General features: G+C 46.5%; 1 protein-coding gene across 2 annotated transcripts in view; it reads left to right on the top strand.

Moving 5' to 3' along the window:
- Nucleotides 1-8152, top strand: part of MICU1 (mitochondrial calcium uptake 1) — a 264649-nt gene extending 256497 nt beyond the window's left edge. For both annotated transcript variants that reach the window (XM_003815973.5, XM_055092954.1), the window contains one exon: nucleotides 7136-8152. In XM_003815973.5, the coding sequence (XP_003816021.1) occupies nucleotides 7136-7296 (161 nt within the window). In that variant the 3' untranslated portion in view covers nucleotides 7297-8152. The remainder of the gene's footprint in view (nucleotides 1-7135) is intronic.
- The last annotated feature ends 11124 nt before the right edge of the window (nucleotides 8153-19276 follow it).

Raw genomic sequence — 19276 nt, 5'->3', positions numbered from 1 at the left:
CAGACTCAACTTGCTACTTAGCAGATATGGAGCACTCAGGTATCTGAGTGTCTTTAGAAAGAAGGCAGTACTGATCTCTCCACCACCCAGGGCACATTCCAGCCAGTTGCATTCCATCTCCATAGCATTCCAGCTCCACACAGTGGTCTGTTGTGTCTGTGGCCACTCTGCTCTGTCATTTAGCCCATTCAAGAGATCTGGTTCTGGTTTGACCTTGGCATTATTTTTTAGGTATGGTAGCTGATATACTAATAACAACAATAACAACGGATGCTTACACTTTTTCAATGCTTACTATGAGCCAGAAAGTTAATCTGCTCATTTAATCTTCTGACCTAGGTATTGTTATTGACCACTTTTTACTGATGAGAAAGCTGAGACTCAGAGAGGTTAAGTAGATTTCCTAAGGTCACAAAGATAATAGTATTTGGGAGGCTGAGGCAGGCGGATCACCTGAGGTCAGGAGCTCAACACCAGCCTGGCCAACATGGTGAAACCCTGTCTCTATTAAAAATACAAAAATTAGCCAGGCACAGTGGTGCGTGCCTGAAATCCCAGCTACTCGAGAGGCTGAGGCAAGAGAATCATTTGAACCCGGGAGGCAGCAGGGAGCAGAGATCGTGCCACAACACTCCAGCCTGGGCGACAGAGCGAGACTCTATCTCAAAAAAAAAAAAAAAAAAAAAAAGATAATAGTAGATGGCAAAACCAGGATTTGAACTAAAACTGTACTGCCCCCTCTGTTTTATTTACTATATTACCACCCTCTCTTACCCCACAGCCAGTATTTGTTGTTCATCATCCTCCAGAAAGCTGGGCTAATGGAATTCAAGAACCTGCTCAAAAGCTCCAGCCTATGGAACTTCCCTTTTGGTCCCAGCATAAGAATCACTTCTGGGCTTTTTTATTCCTTAACATGGTTCCCTGAGCTTTTTAAGGGTAGTTGCAAGTCCTTTTCACCTTCCTACCCCCCATAGGACCTTGGATAGTACTTCTCACATAATAGGTGTTCATTAACTTGAATTATTTATGTTATTAAGTTGAACTTGAGTTATTTAAATCTCTAGCCTTGGCCTGGCGTGGTGGCTCATACCTGTAATCCCAGCACTTTAGGAGGCTAAGGCAGGAAGATGGTTTGAGCCCAGGAGTTTGAGACCAGCCTGGGCAATATAGTAAGACCATGTCTCTACAAAAAATTTTAAAAATTAGCCAGGCATGGTAGCACATGTGTGCCTATAGTCCCAGCTACTCAGGAGGCTGAAGTGAGAGGATCACTTGAAGCAGGGAAGTCAAGACTGCAGTGAGCCATGATCACACCACTGCACTCCAGCCTGGGTGACAGAGTGAGACCCTGTCTCAAAAAGTACAATTAAATAAATAAAATAAATCTCCAGCCTATACCCACAAAACCAAGGTTGAACTCAAAGGAAGCCCTAGGGCTAGGTTAAAGAGATGGCCTCACTCTCAGGTAGGGGTGGGTTTATTCTCTAGAGCTGCCCTGTCCACAGTATGATACCACCAAGGCACATGTGGCTATTAGCTACATTTAAATTTAAACTAGCTAGTGGCTACTGTATTGAATAGCACAAATATAAAACATTTCCCACATCTCAGAGAGTTCTAATGCACAGCAGTGCTGTAGACATATATTAACTTTCTCCAGATTTTTGTTTTCACTCCAATCACTTCTAGGTGGTTTAAATTTTTTCCAAAAAACATTTATTTTTATAATTTTTGAAGCCAATATCCAAGACCTGGTCTGTGAAGTAAATATGGGAATAAATGCAACTAGCTTCTCAAGTCCCCCCTTTTCCCTAGAAGTCCTGGAAAATGATGTTTGATTTTCTAGCTTTTTAGAAAGAGGCTCTGTCAATATCTACTTAAGTCACCTTTGGAAAATTATTTAACATCTCTGAGATTTATTTTCTTAATCTAGAAAGAAAAAAGTATACTTAACAAAAAGCCGTTGTTATTTTTACCACTGCAAGATCTTAGGTCAAAATGCCAAAGGAAAGCCTGTAGAGTGGCTCACAACCATAATCCCAGCAACTTGGGAGGCTGAGATGGGAAGATCACTTGAGGCCAGGAGTTCAAGACCAGCTTAGGCAACATAGCGAGATCCCATCTCTACAAAAAATAAGTTTAGCCAAGGTGTGGTAGTGTGTGCATGTAGTTCTAGCTACTGGAAAGCTGAGGTGTGAGGATCACTTGAGCCCAGGAGTTTGAGACTGTAGTGAGGTATGATCCTAGCGCTGCACTCCAGCTTGGGCAACAGAGCAAGACCTCATCTCAAAAAAAAAAAAAAATGAACAAACAAAATAAAGTGCCAGGGGATGGAGAATTTGATTTTCAAATAGACTTCTTCATCACAGATTTTAGAATTGAACTCACAAATCACACATGCATGCAAATAACATACAGTTATAGACCTGGTTCACAGTAACAAAATCCACTCATAGTGGTCATGTGGTCCTTACGGAAGCAGAAGGCAAACCCATAGTAGTTTGAATGAAGTGACTTCATATTTTTTCATTTTCAAGCTTCTTTTTCTTTTTCTTTTTTTTTTTTTTTGAGGCTCACTCTTGTTGCCCAGGCTGGAGTGCAACAGCAACAGCACGATCTTGGTTCACTGCATCCTCTGCCTCCTGGGGTCAAGCTCTTGTTGCCCAGGCTGGAGTGCAATGGCATGATCTCGGCTCACTGCAACCTCTGCCTCCTGGGTTCAAGTGATTCTCCTGCCTCAGCCTCCCAAGTAGCTGGGATCACAGGCGCCCACCATCACACCCAGTTAATTTTTTTTGTATTTTTAGTAGAGACAGGGTTTCACCCTGTTGGCCAGGCTGGTCTTGAACTCCTGACCTCAGGTGATCCACCTGCCTCAGCCTCCCAAAGTGCTGGGATTACAGGCGTGAGCCACCACACCTGGCCTCAAGCTTCTTTTTATACAAAGTGTAAGAATCCTGTTTAGAACTTTCTGTTCTCTTAATTACTTTTTTTTTTTTAAATTTGTTTTTGTTTTTTTAGAGAGAGGTCTCACTATGTTTTCTAGGCTGGCCTCAAACTCCTGACTCAAGTAGTCCTCCCTTTTTGGCCTCCCAAAATGGTGGGGTTATAGGCGTGAGCCACCACACCCGCTCTGTCACCAGGCAGGAGTGTGGTGGTGCGATCATAGCTCACTGTAACCTCAAACTCCTGAGTTCAAGTGATCCCCTCACCTCAACCTCTTGAGTAGCTTCGGAGGCACATGCCACCACACCCAGCTAATTTTTTTGAATTTTTTCGTAGAGAAAGAGTCTTGCGATGTTGCCCAGGCTCGTCTCAAACTTCTGGCCTAAAGCTGTCCTCTTGCTTTGACCTCCTGAGTTGCTGAGATTACAAGCATGAGCCACCACACCTGGCCTACATTTCTTTTTTTTTTTTTTTTTTTTTTTTGAGACAGCATCTTGCTCTGTTGCCCAGGCTGGAGTGCGGGGGCATAATGTTGGCTCACTGCAACTCCCGCCTTTCAGACTCAAGCAATTCTCCCACTTCAGCCTCCAAAGTAGCTGGGCCTACAGGCAGGCACCACCATGCTCAGCTTATTTTTTAACTTTTTGTAGAGACAGGGTCTCACTATATTGCTCATGCTGGTCTTGAACTCCTGGACTCAAATGATACTCCCACCTCAACCTCCCAAAGTGCTGAGATTACAGGTGTGAGCCACCATGCCCCACCTTGGCCTATATATATATTTTTTTTTCTTTGAGATGGAGTTTCACTCTTGTTGCTCAGGCTGGAGTGCAATGGCACAGTCATGGTTCACGGCAACCTCTGCCTCCCGGGGTCAAGCAATTCTCCTGCTTCAGCCTCCCAAGTAGCTGGGATTACAGGTGCCCACCACCACGCCTGGCTAATTTTTCATATTTTTAGTAGAGATGGGGTTTCACCATGTTGGCCAGGCTGGTCTCGAACTTCTGACCTCAGGTTCTCCACCCGTCTTGGCCTCCCAAAGTGCTGGGATTACAGGCGTGAGGCACTGTGCCTGGCCTCAGCCTACATTCTTGATAAGCCAAATTATTCATTACTTTTCAGCCAGGCAAGGCTTTTTTTTTTTTTTTTTTTTGAGACGGAGTCTCGCTGTGTTGCCCAGGCTGGAGTGCAGTGGTGCGATCTCGGCTCACTGCAAGCTCCACCTCCCAAGTTCACGCCATTCTCCTGCCTCAGCCTCCCGAGTAGCTGGGACTACAGGCACCCGCCACCACGCCCAGCTATTTTTTTTTGTATTTTTGGTAGAGACGAGGTTTCACCGTGTTAGCCAGGATGGTCTCGATCTCCTGACCTCGTGATCCGCCCGTCTCGGCCTCCCAAAGTGCTGGGATTATAGGCGTGAGCCACTGCACCCAGCCCAAGCAAGGCTATTTTTTAACTTTTTATTATATTGCAATATAATATACATATGAAAAAGTACAATTTTTTTTTTTTGAGACAGAGTCTCACTCTGTCACCCAGGCTGGAGTGCAGTGACGCCATCTCTGCTCACTGCAACCTCCATCTCCCAGATTCAAATGATTCTCATGCCTCAACCTCCCAAGTAGCTGGAATTACAGGCGCCCATCACCATGCCCAGCTAATTTTTTGTATTTTTAGTAGAGACAGGGTTTTACCATGTTGGCCAGGCTGGTCTTGAACTCCTGGCCTTAAGCAATCTGCCCGCCTTGGCCTCCCAAAGTGCTGTGATTATAAGCGTGACTCACTGTACCCAGCCTAAAGTACAAATATCTTAAGTGTACAGCTTGGTAAATTTTTAAAAAGCTGAACACACTTGTATAACCAGCATTATTTAGAAACATCACATTACCAGGACTACAGAGCCCTACTTGGTACCTCCAGTCACTTCCTTCCCCAAGAGTCACCACTTTTCTGACTTCTAGTAACACAGTTTTACCTTTGTACTTTATATAAATAAGCCAAGTGTTTTTTTGTTTTGGTTTTGGGTTTTGTTTTGTTGGGTTTGGTTTTGGGTTTTGTCTTGCTGTGGGGGGTTTCCTGTCTCTGAGGATGCCCATACTCTCTTCAGCCAGAAAACATGAGCCAGTTTAGGTTTTGGGTACTCTACAGAAGTAAACCATTTATTCCTTCTTACCACACTCTTCCCAGACCAATCATGAGTAGAGGTAGGTTTGTGGGTTTCCTGCTATCTTATCACCACCAGTAATGGGTGTCATTATTTTAATCAACAGTTCCCTGGGTGTCTTGCAAAGGGTGACTGTACCTCTGCTATTACAGTGGTTACTGTTCTGTGTGGCTTGGGTGGTTTCTAATTAAAACAGATGCTCTTGGCCGGGCGCAGTGTCTCACGCCTGTAATCCAGCACTTTGGGAGGCCAAGGTGGGCGGATCACGAGGTCAGGAGATTGAGACCATCCTGGCTAACATGGTGAAACCCATCTCTACTAAAAATACAAAAAAAATTAGCTGGGCATGATGGTGGGTGCCTGTGGTCCCAGCTACTTGGGAGGCTGAGGCAGGAGAATGGCATGAACCTGGGAGGTGGTACTTGCAGTGATCCGAGATCGCACCACTGCACTCCAGCCTGGGTGACAGAGTGAGACTCCGTCTCAAAAATATATATATATACAAAAATTAGCCGGGCATGGTGGCATGCGCCTCTAGTTGCAGCTACTCAGGAGGCTGAGGCAGGAGAATCGCTTGAACCTGGGAGGCGGAGGTTGCAGTGAGCTGAGATCGCGCCACTGCACTCCAGCCTGGGCAACAGAGCAAGACTCCGTCTCAAAACAAACAAACAACAACAACAACAACAACAAAACGGATGCTCTCCAAAGTTTCTTCCAGCCCTCTGACACTGAAGAGGGTGGATTAGGAAACCATGAGAAAATGGGCTCAATCCAAAGCCAAAGTTTGATTTTGGTTTTCACCACGAAACCCCCTCACCATCTCTCCATTACAGCAGAGAGACTATTGCAGCAGTCTCCTAACTGACCCCAATATTCCAGGTGTGCCGCCTTCCAATCCATCCTCACACAACCAGCCAGAAAAATCTGTCCAAAATGGAAATCTGCCTACTTCTTACTCCCCTGCTTCCAGTTTTTTTCTGATGTTCCATTGCCTGGAAGAGAAAGTGCCAGACCTTTAGGAGCAATACAGACCCTGGGGGGACCTGTCTCCTGCCCACCTCTTTTTTTTTTTTTCCAAGAGACATGGTCTCACTGTGTCACCCAGGCTGCAGTGCAGTGGTCATCATAGCACACTGCAGCCTTGAGCTCCTGGTGATTGCCGCAATCACCGGGTGGTAATCAAGCGATCTTCCTGCCTTAGCCTCCCAAGTAGCTGGGACTACAGGTGTCCACCACCATGCCCAGTTAATTTGAAAAAAATTTTTAGAGACAGGGTCTCGCTATATTGTCTAGGCTGGTCTTAAACTCTTGACCTCAAGAGATCCTCCTGCCTCAGCCTCCCAAGTAGCTAGGAAATCAAGCACAAGCCACCACACTCAGCTCCCTGCCTTCCTCCTTAGTTTACTTCCCATGCACCTGCTTCTTTAGTGTCCAGCAATACCTAACTGCCTACTTGCAGTTCCCTGGCAGCCATGCTGTATCCTGCCTGTACTCATGCTTATGCTGCTTCTCCTCCCTGGAATGCCTCCCTCATCTCCCCCTAACTTGGCCAATTGCTGCTAATCCTGTGAGATTCTACTCAGGAGTCACTTCCAGGAAGCCTTTACTATCTGTATTTGCATTACCCTCAGCCAGGGTGGGAGATTCTTCCTCTGTGCCCCCCATAGCATCCTCCGTTTACCCCACACTGTGGTATAATAATTTGTCTCTCCTACAACCTGGAAGTATTTCTAGGGACAAAGCACAAAGCTCTTTTATCTCCTTGTTCTAAACACCTGGCACAAGACCTGGCATATACTGTATTTTCATTCAACTTTTGTCACACTACACTGAACTGTCACTGAGTTGCAGTTGGAAATATCAAGGAAGGAATAAACTAATGAATTCTAGGATAAGAGAATTGAGTTTGGCTGTGGAGAATGTCTGGGCTTTGAAATCCACTTTGTGTGGACAATGGAATTATATCAGTGGTGTTGTTCCAAGGCTAACACTTATCCCTGTTGTTTTTGCCTCTTCCTCTAGGCAATGGTGAACTGAGCAATAAGGAATTTGTTTCCATCATGAAGCAACGGCTGATGAGAGGCCTGGAAAAGCCCAAAGACATGGGTTTCACTCGCCTCATGCAGGCCATGTGGAAATGTGCACAGGAAACTGCCTGGGACTTCACTTTACCCAAACAGTAACCCCACACTGCAAGAGGGGACCCCTCCACCCCCAGTACCCTGGACCCCCTCCGCAGAGTCTCGGCAGAGCCCTTTGTGCTGCTGCTTCTGGAAGTAGTCTCCCTTCCTCCCGGGATGACCTCAGGACTCTGTGGGTTTCCCCTCTTTACCCTTCCCCATCCCCGTGTTCTGCTGGGCTCTGATTCTGCCCAATGAGTATCCCCATAGGTTCTCAAAAACATGAACAAGTCTGTAAAGCTCAGACATTTGTCAGCCTCAACAGCACCACCCATTCAAGCATCCTGTGGATAAAGAATTCAGGGAACCATCCACACACCTGCCAACCCTGGGAAGCATCCAGTTCTCAAATCGTTTTTGCTATGGATTTATACTAACAAGAACATTCCTTGACTTCCCTCCTGCTGGTGTTTTAAAGCCACAAGTAGGGAAGATATCTGGCAGGCAGAAAGAAGTCTGTGATGATAAACAATGATGAGGATGACCTAGGCACCCTACGCTAGTGTGAGAAGCCTGCGCCCCAGGAAGGATCTGTGTTAGTCCCTGGGATGGCTCCAAGGCCTGCTCTAGGAAGGCAGCATGCTCAGTGGGAACACAGCAAGATTCAGAATTTAAAGTAGTTGCTTCATGGCTCTGTGCACTCCCTTTTCTTCCTCGCAGCCTCCCTAAGATGACTCCAGTGTGACCCTGTGCTTAGTGAGCAATAGTGATTGAGCTCATGTTCCCTGTAAGTGCCATTTCCTCTCCAGGATGGGCCTCTAAAGCTGAGGCCTGGCTCAGAGCCTGTTTGCCCTCTGTCTTAAACAATTGTAAAATATCACTTAAATTATAACCATTTGCAATAAACATCCCCAAAGTTCCCTGTCTCCTTTATTTTAGGGTCCTCTAGGCCCTTTTCATTTTATGTCCCCACTGGATTTGAGATCTTGCTAGAAGCAGACCTGTTTTCTTTCTACCAGAGTCTGGTTCTTTCTGATGAAGAGCAGCTTTAGGCACAGACAAAAAGTGAGGGCTTTTGGAGGTTAGTGGTGGCATTGTCCCCGCACAGTTTGGTTAGCATTTCATTCTGGGCCAAGGTACACAGTCCTTGCTTATTCATGCCCCACAGTAAAGAACTAAGATGGGGAGTATGTGAGGAATCATCTAGTATGGTGGACCTAAGTTGTGTGGGGTTTTTTGTTTTTGCTTTTGTTTTGAGACAGGGTCTCGCTCTGCAACCCAGGCTGGAATGCAGTGGCGCAATCCTGGCTCACCACAACCTCTGCCTCCCAGGCTCAAGCCATCCTCCCACCTCGGCCTCCTGAGCAGCTGGGACTATAGGTACACGCGACCACACCTGGCTAATTTTTGTATTTTTTGCAGAGACGAGTTTTGCCACGTTACCCTATGCATTTCACCATAAGGACCTAAGTTTTAAGAACCATAAAAACCGGCCTGGCACAGTGGCTCATGCCTGTAATCCCAGCACTTAGGGAGGCTGAGGCTGGCAGATCATGAGGTCAGGAGTTTAAGACCAGCCTGACCAACATGGTAAAACCCTGTCTCTACTAAAAAGCCAGGCATGGTGGCATGTGCCTGTAATCCCAGCTACTCAGGAGGCTGAGGCAGGAGAATCACTTGGACCTGGGAGGCGGAGGTTGCAGTGAGCCGAGATCGCGCCATTGCACTCCAGCCTGGCGACAGAGCGAGACTCTGCCTCAAAAAAAAAAAAAAAAAAAAAAAAAGAACCATAACAACCAGTGTTGTATGGTGGACCCAATTTTGCCACTAACTCAGTGTGGTCTTGAGCAAGTCATTTCCCACCTGTTTCCTCATCTATAAAATGACAGCTAGGGATGGGCTAAAGGAGCCTTGAGGTTTCTTCCAGGTCCCAAAGCCTCTGCTTCAGCTTTCCTCCAAAATGCCTGCAGCCCCCAGAACCTCCAGGTAATGCTTCCTGGCATGTCTCCTTGGCATGGCCAACATCATAGAACCACCATACCGAAAACTCGGCCCTTCCTGTGAGGCGGCTGCCCTGAATGTGTTAGTAGGGAGTGCTTGTCAGCCAGAGAAGAACAGAGGCCTGGCTCTGCACCTGTGGCTCCACTGGGAAGGTACTAACGCCAGCATTTACAGAGCAGTTTAAGAACCTCCTTTTTTTTTTTTTTTTTTTTTGAGACAGAGTCTTGCTCACTCTGTTACCAAGGCACGATCTTGACTCACTCACTGCAACCTCTGCCTCCTAAATTCAAGTGATTCTCCTGCCTCGGCCTCCTGAGTAGCTAGGATTACAGGTGTGCACCACCACACCCGGCTAACTTTTGTATTTTTAGGAGAGATAGGGTTTCACCATGTTGGCCAAGCTGGTCTCAAAACTCCTGACCTCAAGTGTTCCACCCACCTTGGCCTCCCAAAGTGCTGGGATTACACGTGTGAGCCACCACACCAGGCCACAACCTCACTTTTAACATCCTTTCTGGGATATTAGATTATCTCTCAAAGGAGTTGGCCACTCTCCTATCTTATCTGTCTGCCACCTTTCCCCTTTTGGGGTGTCCCTGGTATCAAAGCAAAGGCTTTGCTCTTCTCATTGCTCCAGGCCTGGGGCATAAGCAAAATGTGAGCTTTTCTTAAATTTGTCCCAGAATCCTAAAATCACTCTTTCCTTTGACCCTCCTTTCTCCAGCCTGAAAGAGGAGTCTCATTCACGGCCTTTGTGGGACATTCATTTCCCTACAAGAGATCTGCTGATTGGCCTGGGTTCGCTAAAGCTGAAAGCTGGAGCATGGCAGGAGAGGGTCAGGACCTCACATGCAACATCTTGAAACCCAGGGTCAAGGGTACCTATCACAGGTACATGGAATTCCAAATGAACTCCACCAGCTCCTAGGAGTGCCTGAGGAAGCAGAGGGTGGTCCAGGTGCTCAAGAAGACATGACAGCCACACTTTGGCACAATAGGTTAAATGTGCAGGTGAGAGGTACAAGCTAAGACCCAGAAGAGACCAAGGTCCCCCAAGGAAAAAGTCCTCAGGCAAGGTGACATGTGAGCAGCCTGAGACGATTTTAGTAGGCAGAGTTTTTGATGAGCTGGGGAGCATATGGGAACACACAGGGTTGATTTCTGCTTCGGTTTTTATTCAGATTGTTTCTTCTAACCTAGATAGAATAAGCCTCCCCTCCTCCAAGACTCAGCTCATCCAGCATGGTGGCTCACATCTGTAATCCCAGCACTATAGGAGGCCGAGGTGGGAGGATCGCTTGAGCCCAGGAGTTTGAGGCGACACAGCAAAACCCCATCTCTACTAAAGATTATAAAAATTGGCCGAGTGTGGTGGCACACACCTGTAGTCCCAGCGGCTGAGGTGGGAGGATCACTTGAACCTGGAGGCAGAAGTTGCAGTGAGCTGAAATCACACCACTGCACTCCAGCTTGGGCGACAGAGTGAGACCCTGTCTCAAAAACAAAGAATGTGTGTACACAATCTTTAAGTGCCCCACCTAGTTTTAGTTCTGGCTAGAGCATATGCTCTATAACCCTGTTGGACTCTTAAGGCAAAGGAGAGGTCCAGGCAATGACTGCATCCAGGCAAGGAAGCAGGCACGGCAGCTTGGGAGCCAGGAGTCAAGCCCCGTGGCGAGGGCATCCGACTGCAAGCCTTAGCACAGCCCAAGCAGGGTTATGTGCTCTCTCAAGAAACGGAACAGGAAGGAGGAGACAGGGTCTGGTTTAGCTTTCAGGCTTCAAGTGCCACCTGCTGGCAAGAAGGCTCCGTGCAAGGGCTCATTGGCCCAGAGCCAGAGAAGGGGAGGCTGCGCGATTCCAGCCTAGACCCAGCCCTACTCCAGAAAATAGGCCTTCCCAGGGACCTGAGTCGCATGGAGTGGAGTGGAATGAACGGCCAGAGACGGATCATAACCATAAAGAGTGACACTATTGGGAGGCCGAGGTGGGCAAATCACAAGGTCAGGAGATCGGGACCATCCTGGCTAGCACAGATTAGCACAGACTCTACTAAACTCTACTAAAAATACAACAAAAATTTGCCGGGCATGGTGGCACATGCCTGTAATCCCAGCTACTCGGGAGGCTGAGTCAGGAGAATTGCTTGAACCCGGGAGGTGGAGGTTGCAGTGAACCGAGATCACGCCACTGCATTCCAGCCTGGCGACAGAGCAATCTCAAAAAAAGAAAAAAGAGTGATACTAGGGATCTGAATGTAATTGCGCAAAGGAAAAGAGCTATTTATGCCCATGATGTATTGTTTGTTCTCTGTGTCCTAAGAATGGGAATTCTTCCTAGGAATTAAGAAGGTATAATTCACTCTCTTCATTCTACAACTCTACTGATCGCCTACCATGGACCCAAGCACTAAGCAAGGTTTTCAAGGAGTTTGCATTCTAGTGAGGAAAACAGAAAATAAGCCATAAAGTTAAGTACAGGCTGCTACAAGAACACTTAGAAGAGCAGGAGCCAGGCGCAGTGGCTCACACCTATAACCCCAGCACTTTGGGAGGCCAAGGCAGGCAGATCACCTGAGGTCAGGAATTCAAGACCAGCCTGGGCAACACAGTGAGACCCCTGTCTCTAAACAACAACAACAAAAAAATTAGCCAGGCATGGTGGCACACGCCTGTAGTCCCACCTACTCAGGAGGCTAAGGCAGGAAGATTGCTTGAGCCAAGGAGGTTGAGGCTGCAGTGAGCCAAGATTGCACCACTGCACACCAGCCAGGGTGACAGAGCAAGACCCTGTCTCAAAGGCCATCTAATGCAGACTTGGGAGTTCAAGGCAGGCTTGCAGAGGAAGTGGCTTGGTTTTGTTTATTTAAAAAAGTGGATGGGCGCGGTGGCTCACGCCTGTAATCCCAGCACTTTGGGAGGCTGAGGCGGGCAGATCACAAGGTCAAGAGATCGAGACCATCCTGGCCAACATGGTGAAACCCCGTCTGTACTAAAAATTAGCCAGGTATGGTGGCATATGCCTGTAGGCTCAGCTACTCAGGAGGCTGAGGCAGGAGAATTGCTTGAACCTGGGAGGCAGAGGTTGCAGTGAGCCAAGATTGTGCCACTGCACTCCAGCCTGGCGACAGAGTGAGACTCCATCTCAAAAAAAAAAAAAGTAATAATACTATGAACTTTATACCAATAAATTTGAAATTGATTGTTTCCTAGAAAATATAATTTACCAAAAAAAACAAGGCAACAAAATCTAAACAGACTTAATAAATTGAATCAGTAGTTAGAAATCTACTTACAACAAAAAGTACCAAACCCAGATGGCTTTATATGAGGGAGAAAAAAAAAAAAAAAAGAATCAGATTCTGTACGGCCCTATAATCCCCAGTGAGGAGTTTGGACTTTAATCTTAATGATCATTAGAAGCCACCGAAGGGCTTTAAGCAGGAAAATGACATAATGAGCTTTGATTTTTAAAATGATGGCTTTGCCTGCATCCAGGTTGGCATGTGATCCAGGCTGGAGATTTATAATCAGTTTTAAAATGCTGAAAGCGGCTAGGTTTGGTGGCTCATGTCTGTAATCCCAGCACTTTGGGAGGCTAAGGCGGGCGGATCACCTGAGGTCAGGAGTTCAAAACCAGCCTGGCCAACATAGCGAAACCCCGTCTCTACTAAAAATACAAAAATTAGCCAGGCGTGGTGGCGGGAGCCTGTAATCCCAGCTACTTGGGAGGGTGAGACAGAAGAATTGCTTGAACTCGGAAGGCGGAGATTGCAGTGAGCCGAGATCGCGCCACTGCACTCCAGCCTGGGTGACAGAGCGAGACTCCATCTCAAAAAGAAACCCCAAAACCTGGGTTCCTTCAATTTCAAGGTCAACTGACCATGAACACACGAAATATCCAGATCATTTTCCCAACTGTAAAATATTAATACCAGCTCCATCTCTTCCCCCAAGGGAAACTGGAAATAGAAATCATCAAAGTGCAAGGACTTTAACCAAAAAGCCTGTACTTGATGGGATATCCAGGAGACAGACCAGGGTCAGTACAGAGGGCTGTGGTTGGCCTGTGCCCTTATCTCTCCAGTGTCCAGCCTCTGGCTCTCCCTAGGTGTAGAAGGCTTCTTCTCCAGGGAGGAGGAGAGAGCAAGGGACTAAAGTGGGGGTCCAGAGGTGCAGTGGGGGAATATTCACATGTTCATTCAACAAATAATTTATTGAAGCTCAAAGTGAAAATCCAATTACCTATCAGTTATTCAGTCTTGGGTGAATTATTTTCATCATCTTCAATGTGAGGTTTAGCTTGGTTGTTTGTTTGTTTACAGTTTTTAATACAGTTTTTAAACAGGTAAACATCCACATAGTTCCAGAATCAAATATTGGGAATCCACCGGTATTTGATTCCAGAATCATCCACTGAGTGCGGAGGCTCATGTCTGTTATCCCAGCATTTCAGGAGATCAAGGAGGAAGGATGGCTTGAGCTCACGAATTCAAGACCAGCCTGGGCAACATGACAAAACCCCATCTCTACTAAAAATACGAAAAAATAACTGGGCATGGTAGCATGTGCCTGTGATCCCAGCTACTTGGGAGGCTGAGGTGGGAGGATCGCTTGAGCCTGGGGAGGTTGAGGCTTTAGTGAGCCTTGATTGTGCTACTGCACTCCAGTGTGGACAACAGAATGAGACCCTGTCTCAAAAAAAAAAAGGTGTCTACGTTGAGGTCTCATTCTCAGCCATCCCCACAGCTGCATGGTATTCCATTATATACCATAGCTTAGTCAAAAGGGTAGTTTATTGAGGGAGAGATTTTGGAGCCTGGAGTTTTTTTTTTTTTTTTATAAAGAGGCCTTGCAGGGTCACATTTGGAGGCAGAAAGAGACACTGGGGAGCCAGGGAGTAAAAGAGCAAAGGCCATGAAGTGGGGCATATTCCATGACTTGGCCATTCTTCCTGAAGCCTTAGGAAGGAATCTAGCCCCCTGACTTGCTCAGGGAAGCTCTGGATAAAATATGTGAGGAGAGAAAAACCTGTCTGTGGGATTAACTTATTCTATTCATTTAACAAATATGTATGAGCCTCTATTAGGTATCAGGCCCTGTGCTCAGACCATGGGGAACACAGGGGCAAGATCTCCAAATTGGTTTAGCTGGAGACAGAATGTAAATAAACTTGCAAGCAAAGGCAGTGAAAGTGGGAGTCCATGGAGGGTCTGGGCTTAATAAGTGCTATGGGAGTTCAAAGCAGGGGGAGTTCCTGAAGAAGCCCCTTTCTCAGCCTCAGACCCTGGCTCAGATGTCATCTCCCACAGGAAACCTTCCCAGTGCTACACACATAACTGATAACTCTGTCTTCTGAGCTGCTGGAGTTTACACAGTCCCATTGTCCTTACCATAGTACCCTGTCATTCTTTCCAATCTGTTTCCCTTACTAGACTGTGAGCTCCCTGATGGCAGGTTCTGTCCTTATTCATGGTGCATCTCTGAATCCCTAAATCTCTGCACAGTGCCTGGCTTTCCATGTAGACATATGACCATTAAATTCTCTCTCACACAGAGGAGATAGGGTTTAAGCCAAGCCCTAAAGAATAAATTAGATTTGGACAGATAGGAAAGAATTAAAGCCAACAGGCATATAGATACGAGTGAGGTGAAGCATTGGCTCAGTAAAGATGGGGAAGGTACAATGGGAAATACAAGCATGTTAAAGGCAGATTGTGAATTCTTGGTATCCCCAGAGGAGAGAAATCTAGAGGCTGGTGGTCACCCAATACAAAGGTGGTTTTAGGTCTAGGAGCAAAATGAGGAGATGCTGAGATTCATTGGTAGATTCCTTTTTCCAGTGACTTCTGGATATCTGTGAAGGTGGCAATGAAAAGTTTTGGTTTTTTGTTTTGTTTTGTTTTGTTTTGGAGACTGTCTCTTCCATTTGTTGCCGAGGCTTGAAAGCAGTGGTGCCACCTCGGCTCAATGCAACCTCTGCCTCCCAGGTTCAAGCAATTCTCGTGCCTCAGTCTCTCAAGTAGCTGGGATTACAGGGTTGAGCCACCATGCCCAGCTAATTTTTGTATTTTTAGTAGAGACAGTGTTTCACCATGTTGGCCAGGGTGGTCTTGAACTCCTGATCTCAAGTGATTTGCCCACCTTTGCCTCCCAACGTGCTAAGATTACAAGCATAAGCCACGGCGCCCAGGCTTTGTCTCTCTTTTTAAGCCTCATCCACCCACAGATACAATGATCCCAGCTAGTCAGAATGGATGTTTCCAGTTTTTTCCCTTAGATCAAAATCATGACATCTTGATTTCAAGGATCATCAAGGAGAGAGTGTAATTTTAAGTCATCCCTAGCATACCAGCTCCAAGACCAGGGACTATAATGTTTAACATGACCTGAGCAGGGCGGGGTGTCTCTCTTTCCTGGCCTTTGGACTGAGAGGGACCAATAAAAAGTCAAATTAGCCTCAGGACCAAAAACAAGACATCCAGTGTGACTCAGATTTGTAAGAAAGGCAGGGGCTCCTTAGACCAGCCTTCAGGGTCAGTTCATAATCCCTTCTGAAACAGCACAGCCTTTCTGAAAACAAACAGCTTAGGGAGGCCCTGTGTGGCGGCTCACACCTATAATCCCAGCACTTTGGGAGGCTGAGCTGGGCATATTACTGGAAGTTAGGAGTTCGAGACCAGCCTGGCCAACATGGTAAAACCCCTACTTTTTGCATTTTGTTAATCTCTACTTTTTGTATTTTGTGAAAATACAAAAATTATCCAGGCATGGAGATGCATGCCTATAATCTGAGCTACTCAGGAGGCTGAGGCATGAGAATCGCTTGAACCTGGGAGGCAGAGGTTGCAGTGAGCTGAGATCATGCCACTGCACTTCAGTCTGGGCAACAGAGTGAGACTCCATCTCAAAAAAAAAAAAAAAAAAAAAAAAAGCAAAAGGAAACAGTGGCCGGGCACAGTGGCTTATGCTTGTAATCCCAGCACTTTGGGAGGCCGAGGCGGGCAGATCACCTGAGGTCAGGAGTTCCAGACCAGCCTGACCAACAAGGTGAAACCCCATCTCTACTAAAAATACAAAAATTAGCCAGGCTTGGTGGCATGTGGCTGTAGTCCCAGCTACTCAGGAGGCTGAGACAGGAGAATTGCTTGAACCTGGGAGGCAGAGGTTGCAGTGAGCCGAGATCGCGCCACTGCACTCCAGCCTGGGCGATGGAGCAAGACTTCGTCTCAAGAAAAAGAAAAAGAAAAAGAAAGAAACAGCTTAGGGACCAAGATGAGCAGCAGAGGGGGGCAAGGGGAAGAATACAAAAATAAGGCATAAAGGGCCCCTACCACAAGCAGCCCGCTTCTCCACATCATTACTGATCTGGACTCTGCCAATCAAGCCAAAGCACTGACCCACAATTTAAATAGGACTTTGTCATTTTATATGAATTGTAGGAAAAGAGAAGGGCTCACCCGTCAGTAGTTGGCCAGTCACAATCCAGTTCCCTAACACAAGAAAATGACAGAATTCTTTTCTACTTGATTGCCTTCTTCACAGTGTGAAGTAGAGTCATGCACCATATCATAACATTTTGGCCAACTACAGACAGCATATATGACAATGATCCCTTAAGATTATAATGGAGCTGAAAAAGTCCTATTGCCTAGTGACATTCATAGCCATCATAAGGTCATAGCACAATGCATTACCTTTTCTATGTTTAGATACACAAATACTTCCCATTGTATTCGGTATGGTAATGTTCTGTACAGGTTTGTAACCTAGAAGCAACAGGTCATACCTTAAACCCTAGGTGTGTAGCAGGCTATACCATCTTAGGTTTGTATAAGGACTCTATGATCGCACAGTGATAAAATCACCTAACAACACTTTTCTCAGAACATATCCCTGTCATTAAGTGACACATGACTGTATCTTGTAGTCAGCAGGAGAAGACAGGCCTCATGATAGGAAATGGAAGAGGATACTTCATGATTCTTAGCAGGAGACAGGAAGATGGAAATTGTTGTGCTAGGTCAACAAACCTCAGAGAGGCTGTTTGAAAAGGATCCCAGCATTTATCCATGGACACATTAGGGACCTATCAATTTGTAGAGAACTTAAATTTCTCCAAGTGTAGGACTGTCTTATCAAGGAGGGTCTGTACCAGGCCAGCATGGAGTCGTAAGGGTTTGCACTGGAAAGGGAAAAATGGGAATGGAAAGGAAGGTTGGATGTGAAAGAATTTTCCAAGGAGCGTGTATAGCTGAGGAGGCCATGGCCTTGCTTCTTTCTTATGTGTGTATTTATTTATTGAGACAGGGTCTGACTCTGTGCCCAGGCTAGAGTGTAGTGGGGCAACCATGGCTCCCTGCAGCCTCGACCTCCCAGGCTCATAATCCTCCTGGGTAGCTGGGAGTACAGGTGCATGCCACCACACCTGGCTAATTTTCGTAATTTTTTTTTAGTAGAGATAGGGTTTCACCATGTTGGCCAGGCTGGTCTTGAACTCCTGACCTCAGGTGATCCACCCACCTCACCCTCCCAAAGTGCTGAGATTACAGGTGTGAGCCACTGCGCCCAGCCACCTTTACTCTCTTGAATCCATTCCTGTTGGGTTTTCACCCCTACCACACACTAAAAGCCATTTTATGGTCAGGCACAGTGGCTCACACCTGTAATCCCAGCACTTTGGGAGGTTGAGGTGAGAGGATCACTTGAGCCCAGAAGTTTGAGACCAGCCTAGGCAACACAGTGAGACCCCATCTCTAAAAAAAAAACTTAAAAAAAAAACTAGCCAGGTGTGGTGGAGCACTCCTGTAGTCCCAGCTATTCAGGAGGCTGAGGTGGGAGGATTGCTTGAGCCCAGAAAGTTGAGGCTGCAGTGAGCCATAACTGTGCCACTGCACTCCAGTCTGGGTAACAGAGTGAGACCCTGTCTCAAAAAAATAAAATGAAATAGATAAAAGCAATTTTGTCAAAGTCAACACTGCCCTCTACACTGCCAAATCCATTGGTCATTTCTCAGGCCTCAGATTGCTTGGCCTCTCCACAGGATATGACGTTTGACCCCCCCTCCCTCCCTCTTTTTCTAAAAAAACTTTTTGTAGAGACCGTGGCGGGGGGCGGTCTCATTATGTTGCCCAGGCTGGTCTTGAACTCCTGGGCTAAAGCGAGCCTCCCACCTCAGCCTCCCCAAGTGCTGGGATTACAGGCATGAGCCACCACACCTGACCTACTCATTTCCTTACAACCTGCTTCTTCACATTCTCCTTTACTGGATTTTCTTCCTCTTCCAGATCTTTAAATGTTGGGATTTCGTGAGGCTCAGTAATCAGACTTCTGCTCTTCTCCATCTACACTCACTTCCTTGGTGCATATATATATATCACAGCTCACTGCAGCCTTGACCTCCCGTGCTCAAGTGATCCTCCCACCTCAGCCTCCTGAGTAGCTGGGACTACAGGCGTGCACTACCACACCCAGCTAATTTTTTATTTTTTTGTAGTGATGGGATCTCACTCTGTTGCCCAGGCTGGTCTCAAACTCCTTGCCTCAAGTGATCCTCCCACCCCTGGCCTCCCAAAATGTTGGGATTATAGGAGTGAGCCACTGTGCCTGGCCCCAAAGTTATATTTCCAGGTCCTTTTTGCCTAAACCCTACGTATGTACAACATCCTAGTCTATATCTCTGCTTGATTCTAAAAAGCATCACAAACTGAATCAAACACTTAATATTCCCCCACCAAACTGCTTTTGTAGTCTTTTCCATTTCCTTGTTTTAGTAAATAGAAATTCTCTTCTTCCAGTTATCAAGCCAAAAACATTGGAATCATCCTTGAATCCTCTTTCTCTCACAGCCCACATCCATTGCGTCATTCTGTCTTCAAAATATATCCAGAATTTTACTACTACTCACCACCTCCGCCATCACCCTTATCCAAGTTACCATTAATTTTCACCTGTATTATAATAGTAGCTTCCTGACTCTCATCCGGATTACTGTAGTAGCCTCTTACCAAATCCTGCCTGAAAGGCCAAGCAATGTAAGGGCT

Source organism: Pan paniscus, chromosome 8, assembly GCF_029289425.2.
Source record: "Pan paniscus chromosome 8, NHGRI_mPanPan1-v2.0_pri, whole genome shotgun sequence".
In the NCBI taxonomy this organism is placed as follows: domain Eukaryota; kingdom Metazoa; phylum Chordata; class Mammalia; order Primates; family Hominidae; genus Pan; species Pan paniscus.
This window is presented reverse-complemented; position numbering and strand designations above follow the sequence as displayed.